Below are 20,041 nucleotides of genomic sequence, written 5' to 3'. Positions count from 1 at the left end.
CATGTACTGATGAGAAGAATGTGTATTCTGTAGCTACTGGATGAAATGTTTTGTAAGTGTTTGTTAGGTCGTTTAGTCTATAGTACAGTTTAGCTCTGCTATTTCTTTGTTGATTTTCTGTCTGAATGATCAGTCCACTGATAGGATTGGGGTGTTAAAATCCCCATCTATTATTGTATTGGAGTCTATTGCTTACTTTAGATCTAATAATACTTGCTTTATATATTTGGGTGGGCTGGTATTGGGTGCAATTATATTTAAATTTTCTGAGTTGATTCTTTTATTATTACATAATGGCTTTGATTCTTTTTACAGTTTTTGATGTAAAGTCTGTTTTCATCTGCGTATAGCTACTCTTGCTTCCTATTAGATTGTTTGAATAGAATATCTTCTCCACTCCTTCACTTTCAGTCTGTACCTTTACTGGTGAGAACAGTTTCTTTTAGGCAGCATACAACTGGGTCTTGGGTTTCTTTCTTTCTTTTTTAAAAATTAATTCTGCTAGTCTTTACTTTCTTTTTCAGTATTGGGATTGAATTTGGGCACTCAACCACTGAGCCACATCCCCAGCCCTATTTTGTATTTTATTTAGAGAAAGGGTCTCACTCAGTTGTTTAGCACCTCACTTTTGCTGAGGCTGGCTTTGAACTCACAATCCTCCTGCCATCCTGCCTCAGCTTCCCAAGCCCCTGGGATTGCAGGCTTGTGCCACTGCGCCTGGCTCAGTCTTTACTTTTTAATTGGGGAATTTAATTTGTTACACTAGAAGTTATTATTGTTCGGTAAGGACTCGCTCTTGTCATTTTAATTGTTTTCTGATTGTTTTGTATATTTTCTTCCTCTCTTATTAATTTTTGTGGTTTGGTGGGATTCTATAGTGGTAACGTTTGATTCATTACTTTCTTTTTTTTTTTTTTTTGCTGTGTATCTAAGTTATCAGTTTTAGATTTTCATATGTTGCCATGATGATAGTTATCTCCATTTCACTTCTAAATTTGGGACTCCCTTAGCATTATTTTTTTAAAATTTTTTTAATATTTATTTTTTTAGTTTTCAGCGGACACAACATCTTTGTTTGTATGTGGTGCTGAGGATCAAACCCCGGGCTGCACACACACCAGCCGCACGCAAGCCAGGCGAGTGCTACTGCTTGAGCCATATCCCTAGCCCCTCCCTTAGCATTTTTTGTAGGGCTGGCCTACTTGTGATAAATTCCCTCAGTTTTTGTTTGTCTAGGAAAGATTTTTCTCCTTCATTTCTGAAGGATGGCTTTGATGGGTATAATCTTTTCTATAAGTTTTTTTCTTTCAGCACTTTTAATATATCACTCTGTTCTCTCCTGGCTTTTAAGCTTTCTGTTGAGAAATCTGCTGTTAGTCTAACTGGGATTCTCTTATATGTGACTTGTTTTGCTACAGTTAAAATTCTTTGAGTTTGACTTTTTTTTTTTTTTTAACTTTTGACCATTTAATTGTGTGCCTCAAAGAAGATCTTTTTGATCTGTTATTCTTTGAACTTCAAGGATCTAGATGTCCACTCTCAAGAGTTGGGTAGTTTTAGCTATTGTTTCATGAATATGCTTTCTCTGCTATCTTCTCCCTTTGGAACCCACATATTATGAATATTTGTTACTTACTGGTGTCCCATTGGTGTTTTCACCTTTTATTCTTTTCTCTCTTTTGCCCACCGCCCCTGCTTTTTTTTTTTTTTTTTTTTAACTCTGAGTTGATTCAAATTCAGTGATTCTTTCTTCTGCTTCATTTAGTTTCTTATCATGGTTCTCAATTGTATCTTTTTACTCCTTTCATTGAATTCTTCAGCTGCAAGATTAATAACATCTACTGAATTTCCCATTCAGATTATGAGTGGTTTTCCCAGCTTAATGAAATTGTTTTCTCTTATATGTCACTGAGCTTCCTTAGGATTATGATTTTCAAGCATTTTGTAAATTTCCTTTTCTTTGGGGCCTGCTGCTGGAGAATTATTGTGTTCTATTTATTTTGTTTCTATGTTGTTATCTGCATACCCACTGCAACAGTCACCTTTTCCAGATTTATAGATCTTTTTCCAGAGGAACAGATTTTTTCTTATGGATAGGTCCTATAGTGTGTCAGCTTTGAACCTGGGTGGTATGATTTCTGTGCAGTTTCTGTGGTTGCTTTATTGTTCTAGACTGAAGATGTCTGTGACTCCAGAAATATGACACGGTTTTGCTGGGGAATGGAGTTACCACTCGACTCACTGTTTGGCTAGGACACAGGTGCAAACAGGCACCATGGGCTGGTGGCTGTACGGCAGGATTTTTAGTGGGTGGGGCTGCCATCTGACTTTCTGTTGGATTGGGTACCAGGCCTCTGTGAGTACTGTCAGCTGTCACTGTACAGCGGGCTCATGGGAAAGAGGTCAGAGCCCTGCCTGGAAAGCTATTAGGCCAAGCAGAGGTACACATACTCCTCCAGCTGGGTGGCCTCCTCTCTGGGCAAGACCACTTGCTCCCTAGGGATTGAAGCACAGTATGGTTTTGGCAGCTGAGATGTTAACCTTTCTTGCTGTATCTAGACTCCGAGCAGCCAAGGTTGGGGTGCTGTAGCACTCATGTGAGAATTATGGAATGACAGCAGAGACTCAAAACTGAAGGCATTCTGTGGTTATTCATCCCCAAGAGCAGAACATACTCTAGCAGTGGGCCTAGTTTTAAGATGATGCTTATGTCACGGTGTTTGGAGGGCACACGATGTGTGGTCCTACTCTGGCAATACAACACTTGTACTCTGCGCAACTCTCCAAACTGTATTTGGAACCTCTGAGGCCTGCAGGAGTCTCCAGGCAAGGGAGATGGTTGGGAGAGGCAGGGCCCCCCTCTTTCCTCTCTATGGTGCTATCTTGGCTTTCCATGCCCGAAGGGACCATACCACTTCCTTACTACTCTCTGGTGTATCTTTTCAGTCACTCCAGTTGGATTATGGTTATTTATTCTTTAAATAAAATTAAAATTTAAATTAAATTAAAAACTTATTTATTTGGTACTGGGGATTGAACCCAGAGGGCATTTTACCAGAGTTCGTCCCCAGTCCTTTTTACTTTTCATTTTAAGACAGGGTCTCACTAAGTTGTTGAGGCTGGCCTCAAACCTGTGATCCTCCTACCTCAGCCTCTTGAGTTACTGGGATTATAGGTGTCCACCACTGCACCTGACTGTTTATTCTTTATTGTGGCCCCATTTTGTGGTGGAGACAAGTTATCATCTTGCTCACACCAATGTCTCATTCTTTTTTATATTGTGAAAGCTGTCAAAATAAAAATGAAACCTCTTTTTTGTCAAGTCCTATCCAAAAAAGTAAATGAAGCCGGAAGGTTACACAGGAGGGGATCTCAGGCATGTATGCCTGATAACAAAACTGTTCATAAAAGACTTTGCCAGAACTACAACCTTGAACAAAGGCCACTGTAACCTTACACAAAAAATACTTCTGCAAGGACATCTGCACAGCAATCGTCTATTCAAACTTGAACCGGCACCACCCCTGCTATTAGTCCTTGTAGCCAGTGATTACTACTTCATGGTAATGTAATGCTCCTCATTTCCCCTTTAAAAATGTCTGTGTCCCTTAGCCTCTTTGAATATTCTCATAATTTACTGCAGCACACATGTTCCATTTACAATGTTCTGCTGTCCCTGAATAAATATCATTATTCTTTGGAGAATGTCTCTCTGTTGTTTAGGTTGATAATATAGAAAGACTAGATATTTTTTCATGGTGCTAAATTTTCCAGAAGTGTAACTACTGTATAAATTATTGTTTGCTTTGATTGGAACTGCATGGCCAAGAAGTGTCTACCCTTTTGGAAAAATCATATCACTAATGGGAATGCCTTTTACAGAATGTAAGTTAACTGAATTAACTTGATAGTCCCATATTCATGTACATTTTTAATTGCTGCATTTATGGAAATTCTACGTGTAGGTAATAGCATTTTGCCACTTTATTTGTCTTCTAGTGTAGTCGATAATTAACACACATAGGAGGAATAAGTTCTAGTGTTGTAGAGCATAGTAGGGCAGCTGTAGTTCACAATTCATTTTATATTTTATAAAGAACTATAAAGGATACAGACTTAAAGGATACAGACTTAAAGAAATGATAAATATCCTAGGAGATGGAAATGTTAATTACCTTCATTTGATCATTACATATTGTGTATATATATATTTAATTATTGTATTATACTCCATGTTGACTTAAAAAGTCAACTGAGTTGATATGATGGAGAGTTGGGCTCAAGCTTCTTCACAGCAAATGAAACAAGAACATGAAAAGAGAGCCTACAGAATGGGAGAAAATCTTTACCACCTGCATCTCTGATAGAGCATGTATCTCCAGGATATACAAAGAACTCAAAAAAATCAACACCAGAAAACCAAATAACCTAATCAATAAATGGGCAAAAGAATTGAACAGATACTTCACAGAAGAAGAAACACGAATAGTCAAAAAATATATGAAAAAATGTTCAACTTCACCAGCAATTAGAGAAATGCAAATTAAAACTACATTGAGATTTCATCTCACTCCAGCCAGAATGACAATCATCAAGAATACAAGTAACAATAAATATTGGCAAGGATGTGGGAAAAAAGTTTCACTCATACATTGCTGGTGTGACTACAAATTGGTGCAACCACTCTGGAAAGCAGTATGGAAATTCCTTAGAAAACCTGTAACGGGACCACGATTTGACCCAGTTATCCCACTCCTGACTTATACCCTAAAGACCGAAAATCAGCAAACTGTAGTGATACAGGCACATCAATGTTTATAGCCAAACAATAGCCAAGCTAGGTAACCAACCTAAGTTCCTTCAACAGATGAATGAATAAAGAAAATGTGGTGTATATACACAATGGAATATTACTCAGCTTTAAAGAAAAATGAAATTATGGCATTTGCCAGTAAATGGATGGAACTGGAAAGATCATGCTGAGTAAATTAAGCCAATCCCCAAAAACCAAAGACTGAATGTTCTCTTTGATATGTAGATGCTAATTCACAATAAGGGGTGGGGGAATAGACGTTCATTATATTAGATAAAGGGAAATGAAGGGAAGGGTTGACGATAGGATTAGGAATCAACATAACTTTCCTATGTTCATATAAGAATGAAACTCCACATCAAGTACAACCACAAGAATGGGAAGTTGTACTCCATGTATGTATAATATTGTCAAAATACACTTGACTGTCATGTATATCTAAAAATAACAAATTCAACTGAATATGTTGTTTATATATTTATTTCCTTTTATCTTTCCTTTATGGTATACTTAGAAATTTATATTATTTTTCAAATTAGGTATATCATCATTCAATTGATTTCAAATAATAAAGTGAGAATTACAAAATATTTGTTTCAAAAGGGTGAAGTGTGCACTAGTGGTAAATAACTAGATAAATAAAATGTGGTATACAATGGAATAATACTCAGTCTTAAAAAGGAAGGAAATCTTATAACATTCTACAACATGTGTGTACCCTGAGGACATTATGCTAAATGAAAGCCAGTCTCAAAAATATAAATATTGTATAATCCTACTTATAGGCATTATCTGAAGTAGTCAAATTCATAGAAACAGAAAGGGATGTGGTTACCAGGGGACAGGGGAAGGAGAAATGGGGAATTATTGTTTAATGTGTAGAGAATTTCAGTTTTTTTTTTTAATGTATCCAGGAATTAAACCCAGCGGTGCTAAACCACTGATCTACATCACTAGCTCTTTTTATTTTGAGCCTGGGTCCCAGTAAGTTGCCTCGGGCTGGCCTTGAACTTTCGATCCTCCTGCCTCAGTCTCCGAAGTTGTTGGGATTACAGGTGTGTGTCACTGCGGCCGAACTGAGGGGTTCAGTTTTGAAAGACAAAGAAGTTCTGGAGAATTTTTCACAAGAATGTGAATAGACTTCACTGAACTATATACTTAAAATGGTGAAGTTTGGGGCTGGGAATGTGGCTCAAGCGGTAGCGTGCTCGCCTGGCTTGCATGTGGCCCGGGTTCGATCCTCAGCACCACATACCAACAAAGATGTTGTGTCTGCTGAAATCTAAAAAATAAATATTAAAAATTCTCTCTCTCTCTCTCTCTCTCTCTCTCTTTAAAAAAATGGTGAAGTTTTTAAGTATATAGTTTTATAATTTTTAATGACAACAACAACAAAACAGAATGTTATATGAGATGGTGCAGAAAACCTGCCCTAGTCTGGTTGAGATGTCTCTTTTCTATATTCCTACTACTACTTCTGCTCATTTAGACAATTATCCTTGTACCATGGTACAGTGCAATCAATTTTCATATCCTTCTTCCCCCCACATTGGAAGCACCATGAAGAAGCAGCTATTGTTAAACACTTTCATCTATAAAGCCTATCAAGGGGCCTGGTATACACTAGGTGCTCAATAAGGGTCTGCTAAATAGAAAAGCCAAGACATGATATTACAATAGTCTCCACAACAATGAATAGACCAAGACATGATGATCCCATATAGATACTGTATCCTTTAAAAAAAATCTCCATCATCGATTCCACTGGTTTGTTTAATAAAAGAATTTGTATGTTTTTATATGCTCACTTGTCCTCAGGGGAAATCTGAAGACTAGACATGGAAAGATAAACAAAGGACATATCTGGGAGCCATTCTGTGAGGGTGACATCACTTTTCAAGTGATTACTTTTGGATGTGATTTCCATTTACTGCTAAGCATATGGATTTTTTTTTTCTTTTACATTTGCCCCAGAGAGAATGTGAGAGCCTGGTATATCTAATGAGTTTTTGTTTTTATGGTTAATAATTAGAGGGTTTCCTGGTTCTGGAAACAAAAGGGTTAAATAGACTTCACTATGCCTACCTACCCCCAAACTCTTTGTCTTCCTAACCTAGATCATGTTTTACCTGCTTATTACAAGCAATGATGTTATGGGTTTCTTAAATCACTAAATCAAGCTATAATTAAATACCATTGGTTCTAAATATGTCTCAAAGGGTCTTGCATAATGCTTGAATAGAAAAAAACAAAAAGGTCAAAAGCTTTTTTGATTTTTTCTGGGAAATTGTTGTGCACTTTGTATTCATTTAATTAAAAAAAAAAAAACACATGAAACTCCTCACACAATCTAATTTGCTATCCAGAATTCTTTTTCACTAGGACACTCAAAATAGCTCAGAAATGTGTCATATCAGGGAAGATTTCCTTGGGTGCTTTTTGTTAAGGATAATCCATCCCTTCCACTTCTCTATGTTTGTTTCATTCATTTCTTATTCACTCTTTGATCTATTGAGGTATTTTTTTAAGCTTCAGTGATATCTGGAAGATGCTTTAGATTACTCAAATGTCAAACCCTGAATCTATTTAACCTCCTTTGTTACTAAGATAAACATAGTTTTTGTTGTCTTAAGCTATAAAAAGAACCAGAAGGCAATATAATATAGTAGAACAACAGGCAAATTCATTAATATCATTTTACTTTTACTTTGTTGATTCTAATCATTAGAAACAAACCACAGAATCCCTCTCTGTAGTCAGTGTTGGGCATAAAAGGTGTGTGTGTGTGAAAGAGGTACATGGGATCCAGATTTGCTGTCCTTCAAATGACTAATTATTGTTGATTTGATCCTATTATATATTGACAAATCCATCATTTACTGGGTTGAAAGCTATGTGCTAAATAACTATGTGCTAAAATTTTTCTGTTTCTGGGCTCTCTGTTGAGTCTCATCCATTTGTCTGTTTTGCTAGCTTCAGAATATACTTAGGATTGCTAGGGCTAGTCCTTTCTCCTTCTTCTTTTTCATGAGTTTCCTGGCTATTTTCCAACATTGGTTTTGAATTTCCTGGCTCCTACATTTCTGCCTTGTCTTTGTTAAATCAATATGAACCTAATACACTTGGGCTCCTCCAATAACAAATAGTTCTTCAAAAAAGACTCGTAGCCAGGCCTTAAAGAAACAATAAATCTCCTATTTTCTTTAGTTGGCTTACACGAAAACATAGTCACAGAATATAAATCTTCCTATCACCTTCATCATGCATCATGCCAAGGTACTTAAATGCAGTGTTCCATTAAAAGCACTGTACCTGAGCAATTGTCTCTGGGTCCAGTGGCTTGTGGTCATTGAAGCCCGTGTATTGCCCTGATGAGGTGGACCTTCTGATAGGAGGGCTATCAATCTTTTTGAGGGAGTCGTGCCGGCTGATGTTGGTCAGGCTGCCGTGGCCAGGTCGACGCCTCCTCTCAGGACTGTCATTGTTGAGGCCACGGTTCTGCAGTAGGCCCCGGGGGTGGCTGGCCAGGCTTGGGGACCCCAGATCAACTGAGGAGTTGGATAGAGCATGTGGGGGGTGGAGGGGACAATGGCCGTCACTGGTCCTGCCAGGACGCCTTACCGGAGGGGGTGGCTCTCCTCTTTTTCTTTGTCTGGATATCCACAGAAAAAGAGAGAAGATAGGAGAACTTAGAACACCAGGAAAACTGTGAGGCTGGGGTTGTGGAAACTCTTCAGCCTCTGGAGAAGTGGAGGTTTAGGAGCGTGGTCACCAAACTTCACTTACCTGGCTAAGTAGCCATCAGAATGACGGTCTGTTGGGGAGTTCATGTCCTTGGATGAAGACTTGTCTTCAGTGACAGGGCCACTGCTGGCTTCACTGTCAGCTTTTTGGCTCAGGGTGTCTGAGAATGTATCATCCCTGAAATGATAAGAATCAACAGTGAGGGTCTTTTTTTTAGATGAATGGGACCAAAAAATAAATAAAGAAGGGATAACATTTATGTAACTAAGCCTTTATTTTATTAATATAGCTTTCGTTATAAAATAATATGGTCTTGTTGACAGCAAATTGGGAATTTCATATATCTATGCCTGTACATTTAGATATACATGCAAAATAACAATGACCTATAATGAAACATCAAGAGACAACTGTTACGATTTTAGGAAAGATCCTTCTATACTTTTTTCCTATACCTGGAATACCTATCTATGAGTGCGTGTGTGTTATGTACAATATTTATACTATGGATATCTATGTTTAGGGAGTTTATAAATATATGACTGCATGCCTACATATGCACATAATATTCCTGGGATTCTGATCTACATATTTAGTATTTCTAAAATTATGCTAAGTCACTAAATCATTGTATTCAATTTATATAGTGTACTTCTCTTTCCCTTGAAAAGCTACTCTTAAATTGGTAATGCATTCCAAAATGTACTAAGAAAATAGGGATTATACTGTACATGTTACTTTATAACCTGCTGTTTTAATGTGTCACGACCATCTTCCTGTGTCCTTAAATATTTTTGAAATCAGAGCTTTCTCATCAGCAAAATTAAAACAATAAACACCTAGAGGTGACTCCCTTAGGCTGTAAGTCAGTATCCTCGCCTAAGGGAACCTGGAATTAAAACGGTAGACAGATGTCAAGGAAGAACACTGCTGTTTTTGGAATTACCAGTGTCACTCTAGCTCCTAAAGCCATTTTCTTTTCGGAGATTATTTTTCTAAGAAGCTGAAAACTTCAAGAGGTGTTTCCTACTAATTCTTGCTCCACTCCCTCTTGGTAGAGTTTGGAAAATGAGTATCTGCTGGTCCTTGAAGAACCTTTAGCAAAGAGCCACTAGAAAGGTGAAGAACTGTGTCCAGCTCAGAAATTTTATCTCTGTAGCCTCTTTTGCTCTTTTACCATTAAAACCAAAGTCAGTTGAAGAGCCACAGTTCTGGAGTCCTCTATTAGGAGCACTCCGGCAGCCAAAGTTGGGACTACTCACATATCCTGCACCACTATGTACTGGTGAGGCACAAGCCCGTCAATCCCGTTGTGCCTGCCTTCCCACCAGTCCTCAGACGCACGGTGATACAGCAGCAGAGAGGCACCCTTCTTGAAGGACAGTTCTCTGGCAGACCGCCCAATATAGTCAAACTTGGCTATTGCTTCTATTGGCTCACATTCTACAAAGAACACACCAGAACATGGAGAGGGACAGGGTTGTTAGGAAGATGTGATACACGATCCAAAAGGTCTATGAGACTTTAGAAATAAATAGGCTACTTTAATATCCAGACTGAATGAGGTAATAAACAAATCGCCAAGGCAGGAGGAAATATGGGCAGTTAAAACAGATAAAGGAAAACATTCGGTAGCTGTCATCCATTTGCACACCCAGAAAAACCAAACTCTAGATCTTAATCTCCATAGCTTTTTACTTGAGATATAATGACAGTCTAATAAAAATATTATAACTTTGCAATATAATATATGAAATCTCTCCTTTGGTTGGAATATCCTCCACAGTGCTCCGATACTTACTTTTGACACTGATGGAGTTTCCTTGCAATATGTTAATACCATTTATAACATGGAAAAAATCACCATCCCAGAAAACACTAGGAAGTTTGTGCGTTATTAGCTTATTATTATTATTATTTTATGTGGTGCTGGGGATCGAACCCAGTGCCTCACGTATGCTAGGCAAGCGCTCTACCACTGAGCCACAATCCCAGCTCTATTAGCTTATTTTTTAAAAATCAAGAAAAATCAGCACAATAAATATTATTTGAATACCTTTAATTTCCTCATGGACTTTTTTGGTACCATAAAATTTTCAACTACCATCAAAAGTAATGACAACTTTTTCTCTTGCATCAGTAACAAAGTTTGGATCTTAATTATGAATCAAGCAGGCTGCCCTTGACCCAAATTAAAAGATCAGATTTAAAAATTAGGTCTTCTAGAGATTAAAAGATATTCAAGGAAAAAAAAAGTCAAAACTCAAAACTTTACAGGCTGTATAATTCCATTTATACAGCATTCTTTGAATGACATAATTATAGAGATGGAAAATAGGTGTGTGGCTGTTGAGGTAGTGGGGGAAGTGCTGGGGAAGTGATTGTGGCTACAAAGGGTAGTAGGTGGAATCCTAGAAATGGAACTGTTCATCTTGACTATAATTGTGGTCATACAAATCTGTACATGTAGTAAAACTGTACAGAACTAAGTAAACACACAAATAAGTGCATGTAAAACTGGTGAAATGTGAATATGGTGAATAGATTATATCAGCATCAACATCCTGGTGGTGATTACTGTACAATACTTATGTAGGTATTGCCACTGAGGGAAACTGGGAGAAGACAGAGCGAATCTCTCTGTATTATCAAAAAATCTGTTTAAAATTTTTTAAAATTTGTTCTTTTTAGATATATATGATAGTAGAGATATTTTGAGATATTATGCATACATGCAGTATAAATTCCCATTCTTGTGGTTGTACACGATGTGGAGTTACACTGGTCATGTATTCATATATTAACATAGGAAAGTTATGTCCAGTTCATTCTACTGACTTTTCTATTCCTATCCCCCACTCCTTCTCTTCATTCCCCTTGATCTAATCCAATGGATTTCTATTTTTCCCCTCACCACCCTCCCTTGTTATGTGTTGGTATCCACATATCAGAGTTTTTAAATAGATAGCTAGGCTTCTTTCTCACCTGATAAACTCAAAAGTTCTCTGAGATATATAAAGTAAAAGCATAAAATCCAATAAACACTGAAAAAGTTTAGGTTTCATCTTATATGAAGGGTCTGGTTAAATTTCAACAAAACATTTTAAAAATGAAAAATGTACCATCATTTTGCTAGTGGATAATATTTAAGGTCAATAGTATTTCATATCACAGTACCACAACACTCTGATTTACATGTAAATGAATAATTTTTAAAACAACAATTTAAGTCTTTTAGCAATTGAATATAACTTTCAACTCATATGGTAATATTCTGGTGTTCCCTCCTAAAATCACATACATATTACATATATGTATATGTGTGTGTATACACACACAGATTATATATATATATATATATATTTTTTTTTTTTTGTAGTGCTGGGGATTGAACCCAGGGCCTTGTGCATGCGAGGCAAGATGCAAACCCTCTACCAACTGAGCTATATCCCTAGCCTCCTAAAATCATATTTTATTAACACTATATGAATGACAGTTTTATTAAATTCTTTAAGTCTGCTTCTTAGAGGAGAGATAGCTTTATGTTTAAAATAAATGACTTCATAGTTTGTTCTAAACTTGCAGATAAAGAATCAATTCTGGTTGACTTGAGATGACAGAGCAAAACCTGTTCTTCAGTTCTCCAGGGAAGTCAAAATGGTCATGGAGGAATGAAGACATGCTAACTTATTAAAAATAACTTCATGACATACAAGTTTGGAAATTCCTGTATGAACATATCCATATACTTATATTTGATTTTACTAAAAAAAATTAGAAAATATTAGCACATGACATGGTATATAATCTTCATATATTGTGTCCAAGAGGGAAAAAAAGAGAATCATTAATGTGTCATAGTTAACATTATATTTCATGTCATTCTATCATATACTATTAATGCTGGCCAAGAGCTATTTAAGACAATTTAATATATATATATTAAATACACACATATAAATTATATATATATACACATACATTTTATCATAATTTCACAATCATCATCTCTACAATCATCATCTCTTCTTTTTAATATTTTTTGAAACAACTAGGAACAGAATCATTAGACTCATTTTACTGAAATGTGGCTAGGTTATGAAAGAACGACCGAATGAAGAAAAAAAATGTTTTATTGGTAATCCTGGTACATCAACCAGTAATTCTGAGCAACTTCATTATTTTGACTTTTTCTATTCCCCTGAGAACCATTTCACAGTCAAGTGTCAATCAATAAGCTATTTACACACATCTTAGTCTAGGCATTGCATGGCAAATCAATCTCAGGGCATGCTGCACATGCCCCTTTCATAAGGACAGCTTCACAGTCTGTTAATATCCTGCAGAGAGAGACTTCATAGGATGCTGTTACCACTAATATCAATGACAATAATAGTAAGGGTATAACATGATCACTTGGTTTTTCTGCATGGCTGTTGTGATTTGTGCAAAGGGAAAGAAAATTCAGCAGTGCTGATAGACACCCTGACTGCTTGGTGTTACCAAATCTTATGTTTCCATGTCTTATAATTTTACATAAAATATTATTACATCATTCTTTCTCTTGGAGACCTTACTATCCCTGATACTTTTCTTCCTTGATCTGCTACCTACTGCCCTTGCAGAGGATGGTTTAGTTCTGTGACAGCCAGTCGACTGAAAACCAAAGCTGTTCTCTCTGGTGATACCATTTCAGAGATACCTGGCAATTGAAAATGTAATCAATATTCTAGTTAATACAGTTATAGGATTTTGGAGTGTTGGCTGTGGGACAGAATATCTCTCCTTTGTAAGCAATGTTTTGTCTTTTGGCAAAATCAGGTGAATGTGATCAAAACGGTATCTAGTACATAGAGCATTCAACACTTTCTTTCTTAGGTCATGAGGTAAGAATGATTGACAGATGGCATGATGATAAGACTGATATTTGGGAAGAGAGATGGCTGGGGCTTTGTCTTGGCTTTTCCTCTCACTGAAGAAAGCAAGGACACAGAAATCAGCAGAGGAAAAAGATCCAACCATATAGAGAACAAAGAAACCTAAGACAAAAGAAAGGAGGGTGCAGAGGAAGGGTTCAGAGACTTTCAAAAGCAACTTCATAGAAACAGAAGCTCTCACTGGGCGTGCCTGAGGCAAGGGAATGGTGAGTTCAAAGGCAACCTTAGCAAAAGCAAAGCACTAAGCAACTCAGTGAGACCCTGTCTGTAAAGTAAATACAAAATAGGGCTGAGGATGTGGCTCAGTGGTCAAATACCCCTGAATTGAACAATCCCTGGTACCAACCTCTGCCCCTCCCCCCAAAAGAAAAAGAAATAGAAGCAATCACTTTAAAGAAGGTCTTCTAACTTTAATTCAGAAAACATCAATTTGTTTTGCTTTTAAAGACACAAGGAGTTAGATTTTTTTTCCTTTTTTTTTTTTTAGCAGAGAATAGATACTATAAATCTTAATTGCCCTCCTGCTAAAATCAACTGAAAATCCTATATTTAAAAAAAACCAAACGTTGGTAATTGCATTAATAAGCTACAGTAAGGAATACTAAAGACCAAAAATTCAGTGAAAAAATGGGAACCCAGAGAGGTAAATAGAATATTAGAACATAGGAGTCAGATTTTTGTACTGAGGGTATTTTCCTGGTCTAGTTAAACTTTTGTTTTTTCATAGGAGACTAAGTTGGGCATGCTCACTCAGCATGGGGCATCTAAATATCTTCCTCTCCTACCAAAAGAATCAAATTCTTGGTGTCTCTTTAAGTGAGAACCTCACTGTAATGTTCTAGAAGTTTCTATAATATGTTTAGTTCTCTTCTCGAACTTATAAGTTCTGGAACTCTCCCATCCACCTCACTTCTTGAGGAAATAATCTATCTCAAATCTTAGAATACATCATCTCTGAGAGTCCCAACCACATTCAAGCCCTCAAACAGGTCTGCATTTTAGATTCACAATACCTGGGTGGTCTGGAAAACCTCAAACCAAAAATGATGGCATCCTAGGCTAGTTGTGCCTGAGGCAGAAGAAAATGAAAACCCTCTCTGGAGGAACCTATCTTCAAATGAGCCTAATACATAAAAAATTTACACATTCACTGCAAAATAAAACCCAATGAGTGAGAGCCGATAAAAATCTAGGAATATATATTAGAGTTACGAGACACATAAACAGAAGCAATGGAAAGGATAAATATTATAAGCAAAAACAAGAGATTATAAAAAATGGCCAAACAGTATATATGAAAGTACACCAAACAGAACATGTAGAAATTAAAAAAAAAGTAAAAAAAGTAAAAATAGTTTTGAAGAAGATTAATCACAGATATAGAAGGAAGAAAAAAATTTGTGTGTATAGCTGAAGAGGTACTAAGAGTGATGGTTTATATGTCAATATTAAAAAATAAAGTGTTGAAAATTAATATGAAGTATTAAACTTAAAAAGGTAAAAAGTTCAAAAATAATCTCTACAGAGTGTCTAAAGTTAATTGGGAGACATTTAATAACTGGAAACATGTTCACAGAGTGGAAGACTAAATACTGTAAAGATATCAATTCTCCCATGTTAATATATATAAAATCAGTATAACTGCAATCAAAAACCCAACAGATTTTCAGGGATTTTTAAAATTATTTTTTAAGAATTTGAAAAACTGAGTCTATTTTTTTTTTTTTGGTGCTGGGGAATTGAACTCAGGGGCACTCGACCACTGAGCCACTTTGTATTTTATGAGAGACAGGGTCTCATGGAGTTGTTTAGTGCCTTGCTAAATTGCTGAGGCTCGCTTTCAACTTGTGATCCTCCTGCCTCTGCCTCCCGAGCTGCTGGGATTACAGACGTGTGCCACCACACCCAGCATGAGCATAAAATTTAAGTGGAATTACAAAGGGGCAAGAATGGTAAAGAAGGACAAAGTCAGAGACCTTGCCTTGCTAACTATTCAGATTTATTAAAAGGTATCAAAATTGAGACTGTGGTATAGGGAAACACAGGCAGAAACAGTGGAAAAGAAGACTGGTGGTTGCTAGGAGCTGGGAGAGAGAAAATCAGGAGTTACTAATCAACAGAAATAAAGTATCAGGCAAGTGAATAAGCTCTAGTGATCTGCTGAACAAAACTGAACCTATAATCACCAATAATGTATGGTACACTTACATTTTTGTTAACAGGGCAGGGCTCATGTTATGTGTTTTATCACAATAAAATAAAAAACTATAGGAGAATCATCTTCATTATCTTAGGGTACAGAAGGATTTCTTAAAGTTGACACAAAGTAAAATAACCATGAGAGAAAAGACTGAAAAATTCACCAGCTTTAAAATTAAGAACCTCTGTTTAGCAAAAGGCATAAGAAGCATGTGAAAAAAAAAAAGCTTCAGAACAGAAGATTTTGGCAAAGCCCCCCATAAAGGGCCGCAATAACTCTTTATACAGAGGATCCAGACCCACAGAGAACTCTTACACATTAAATGAGGAAAAGACAAAAACAAACATAAAACCCCCTAAACTAAAACCAAACTAAACCAAACAAAAGAAGCCAGGGGAACCCAATTGTTAAAAAAAAAAAAAGTCTAGAAAAACTGGTTTTATAGTAGCATGAGCACAGGGCTTACCGTCTTCGCTGGTGTGGGGCTCGGTACCAGCATCCTGGTCCACTTCCTCCAGTGTACCGTGCTCACTGTACGGACTGTCACTGTGGAGCAGAAATGGGAATTCATATGAAACAAAAGTGGGGAGAATTGTTAAAAATGAGTAATTGCTGCCACAAGGAAAAATATGACTTTTTTTTTTTTAAAGAGAGAGTGAGAGAGGAGAGAGAGAGAGAGAGAATTTTTAATATTTATTTTTTAGTTCTCAGAGGACACCACATCTTTGTTGGTATGTGGTGCTGAGGATCGAACCCGGGCCGCACGCATGCCAGGCGAGCGCGCTACCGCTTGAGCCACATCCCCAGCCCAAAATATGACTTTTAATGGCAAAATTTTTACTGGATAGTCTTTTCAATGGAATATTAGAACCTCCTTTGATTATCTGGTTCTATGGTGATGTCTATCTCTCTGTCCATCCACATTCATCTTTAACTAGATTATTTTACAATTCTATTAAGACAGAAATTATAGAAAACAAATGGCATTACAAATAACTCTTATCCAAAGAAAGCAAATTAGCTGAATTCAGACAGAAGATGTTTCATTATTGCCCCATAGACAGACGTGTTTTTGCAAACTCAAACCATTGTTTTGCTACATATAAATTGATGGATCTTTGACTTCTTCTTTGAACTGACTGTAGCATCTTTCCCATTATTCCTTGGCATGTACTCATTTTACATCTATATGAGAATTATGATTTTTATCCTCTTTTAGAATTCATCCTTTAACACTACTACCATTACCTCTCCTCAAATGTATGCTAATAGGTAAAAATGCATTGGTCACAAACATAAAACTGATGTTACTGTAAAATCCCATTTATATTGCTGATGTTGGGGGACAATTACTGTATAATTGATTTTCTGTGTAAAATGAGCAGTGCTCTAGAAAACACTACATATAAGCAAAAGGACATACTCAAGCCTACATTAACCTTGGTTGCAAGGTTATAACATAGGCTTTACCTAGTTTGGAAAAGCAGTGACCACAAAATGTCCTAGATTACAATACATCAAATACTACTGACCTTATCTTTACATATTTGGTCTTTGAAAAAATGAATAAGACAGCAGAGCTTACTGATAAAGCCCAAATATCTAGGAATGCTAAACATGCCTTTGACACTGGCTGTAAAACAAAGATGACTAACAGCAGGGCTGAGTTTTATTCATTTACTTTCCCAGAGCCCAGCTTCAGGAGGTACCCTGCACATAATAAGTACTCAAGTGAATATTACTAAATTTAATTTCATGTGTAAAATTGCTGGATACACGACAGAACTGGAATTTAGCATGGGCTGTAGCTAATTTAGGAAGCAATACTTCTGGAAATAACACCGAGTTTTCTTAACCATCATATTATCCTTTAAGTAAAAATGCTTTCAGTTATTTTTGTTCTTTCAGCTATGTGTTCCACTTTTACTTAATCCTCTGCAAGGAAAGGGGAAACACAGTGTCCTAGGCATGGTCCAGAATGAGGATTTAGACATGTTTATTTCTAGCTACTGCTGAGTCCTAGCTGCTCAGACAGTTCTTGAAGGAGGCTACATGTGGAAAGACTCTTGTGGGCTTTAGAATCAGCTGTTCCTGGTGCTATGGTTTGAGTATGTCTCCCAAAGTTCATGTGTTGGAAACAATCCCCAAATTCTCATGTTCATGGGGCCTAAGGAAAGTAGTTAGGGTTTCATGAGATGATGGCGGACATGATGGAATTAGTGGCATTATAAGAAGAGGAAGAGTATGATCACACCTACTCCCTTGCTTCTGTCATTGATGCCTTCCACCATGTTATAATGCAGCAAGAAGGCCCATAACAGATGCCAGAATCTTGATATTAGATTTTCAGTCTCCAGAACTGTGAGAAGTAAATTTCTTTTCTTTATAAGTTACCCAATTTATGGCATTCGGACATAGCAACAGAACGGACTAGGTTACTACTAATCACTAAGCAGGCTCCCTGGCCTCTCCAAATTAACAAGGTAGAATATTCATGATAAATACAAGAGATCATGTACATGAAGTAACCAGCATATAATAGGGGCTCAAGGAATCAAAGCTTATTTTATTGAACATGATTTCTAAGAAACTTGTTAAAACTCACATTTCAAGTATCAAATAGCACAAACATTTCAGGGTTTTTACTTTTGAGGTTATTCAATTAACTATACTGTCTCCATTTCTATACTTTACTAGGGGGTGCCCATACTGCCATATTAAAAATTTTTATTCCTAAAATACATGAATATAATACATTTGCTCATAATTATCTTTAATACTATTTATTAGTGAGGGTTACAGTGAAAATAAAAATAAAAATCTACTTCATTGACAAACTCCCTTTAAAATGAGTCTTAAAATATGTTATGTGGAATCTAAAATATCTGATTAAGAATGAAAAACATTCCAGTCATGGTGATGCACGCCTATAATCCCAGCAATTTGGGAGGCCAAGACAGGAGGATCATGAGTTCAAAGCTAGCCTCAGCAACTTAGCAAAGCCCTAAGTGACTCAGTGAAATCCTGTGTCTAAATAAAATACAAAATGAGGCTGGGGATGTGGCTCAATGGTTAAGTGCCCCTGCATTCAATCCCTTGTACCAAAAAAAAAAAAAAAAAAAGGAAAAAAAACACAAAATGTAATCTGCTAATTTAATCAGCCATCTTTTTCAGATTTAATGTAATAATAAAAATGAATATAGCTCTCTATAGCATCAAAACTTTTATTCTCTACAAAAGTCATAATAATAAGGTGGGTTTATTTAACAAAATGTAAGTTTTGGGGAAAACAGAGGGATGACTATGAATTTCCCTAGTAAAAAGCCAGTGTTGCCATGGATCTTAGTAGACTAACATCGAAAATGTTACTGCTTCTTCCCTTTCTTTTTCCTTTTTAAAAATGGAATCATTGGTCATTTATAGGCAATTCATTTTCCTAATTCAGTCAATATCTATACTTCCATCATTTTTTTTTTTGGTGGGGAAAAACTAAAATTCATGGACTTACCAGTAGTCATCTCCAGCCATACATTTCTCATAAACGGGTCCATCCAGTTCTTTAGTGTCTGGGAAAATAGTCTCATGATGGATGATGATGGTCTTGATGATTTCATTCACATGAGCTTGGCAAGACACTTGATCCTGTATTTCTGGGACGGGCATCAATGTTGGGCCAAAGCAAATGGCCAGGTTGTAAGGGTCCATCATGTTCTCATCGCTGTACTGTGAAAGACTGTGAAAGAACACAAGAAAGAAGTTGTAAAGTAACAAGGGAGAAAATGAAAACATGTTTAATAAGATACTTCACCTTCTGAAAACAGGGATGTAAACTATTTTACTTGGTTTTTATTATTAGAATAAAATGATATTTCAACTGACTTAAAGTTGAACTTACTGAACTCCAAGGAAAGTAACATGAGGTATGACTTTCTACAAGGTAAAAACTGAGAAGGGAAAATTTGTTTAATTTTAAGTGGTGTTTTTAAAAGTTAGAAAAGAGTTTAATCTAGTATCCTCTGCAATGGCAACCAAAATCAAGTAGATGAGTTTTATTTGTAAATATGGTCAGGCTCTCAATGCTGTTCAAGTAAATTTTGGAGAGACAGTATGATATCCATAAAGCTTCATGTATGCCTTTAAATTTGCCTTCACACCACTTAAAAATACCTCAGATTTCAGTTTTCTTCTATATACCATGAGGAAATCTTAGAAGAAAACAAAGTTCCTTTTCTTCGTAACTATTGAAAGGAAGCAACCAACAACTCTAGGCTTTAAAATCTGCTGTTGGCTAAGTCTACCAACACTAACCAACAACCAGAGTCACAAAAACACTGACGTGCCAGAAAA

General features: G+C 36.4%; 1 protein-coding gene across 2 annotated transcripts in view; it reads right to left on the bottom strand.

Annotated features, from left to right (window-relative positions):
- The window catches only part of SRGAP1 (SLIT-ROBO Rho GTPase activating protein 1), a 294,904-nt gene that overhangs the window by 12,178 nt on the left and 262,685 nt on the right, over positions 1 to 20,041 (bottom strand). For both annotated transcript variants that reach the window (XM_081309469.1, XM_081309470.1), the window contains exons 17-21: positions 19,203 to 19,427; positions 16,161 to 16,240; positions 9,820 to 10,000; positions 8,600 to 8,734; positions 8,126 to 8,465 (exon numbers count right to left, since the gene is read on the bottom strand). In XM_081309469.1, the coding sequence (XP_081165595.1) occupies positions 8,126 to 8,465; positions 8,600 to 8,734; positions 9,820 to 10,000; positions 16,161 to 16,240; positions 19,203 to 19,427 (961 nt within the window). The remainder of the gene's footprint in view (positions 1 to 8,125; positions 8,466 to 8,599; positions 8,735 to 9,819; positions 10,001 to 16,160; positions 16,241 to 19,202; positions 19,428 to 20,041) is intronic.

Source organism: Spermophilus citellus (assembly GCF_964194105.1).
Source record: "Spermophilus citellus genome assembly, chromosome: 10".
Classification (NCBI taxonomy): domain Eukaryota; kingdom Metazoa; phylum Chordata; class Mammalia; order Rodentia; family Sciuridae; genus Spermophilus; species Spermophilus citellus.
Note: the sequence above shows the minus strand (reverse complement) of the source record. Positions and strands in the feature narration are given on the sequence as shown.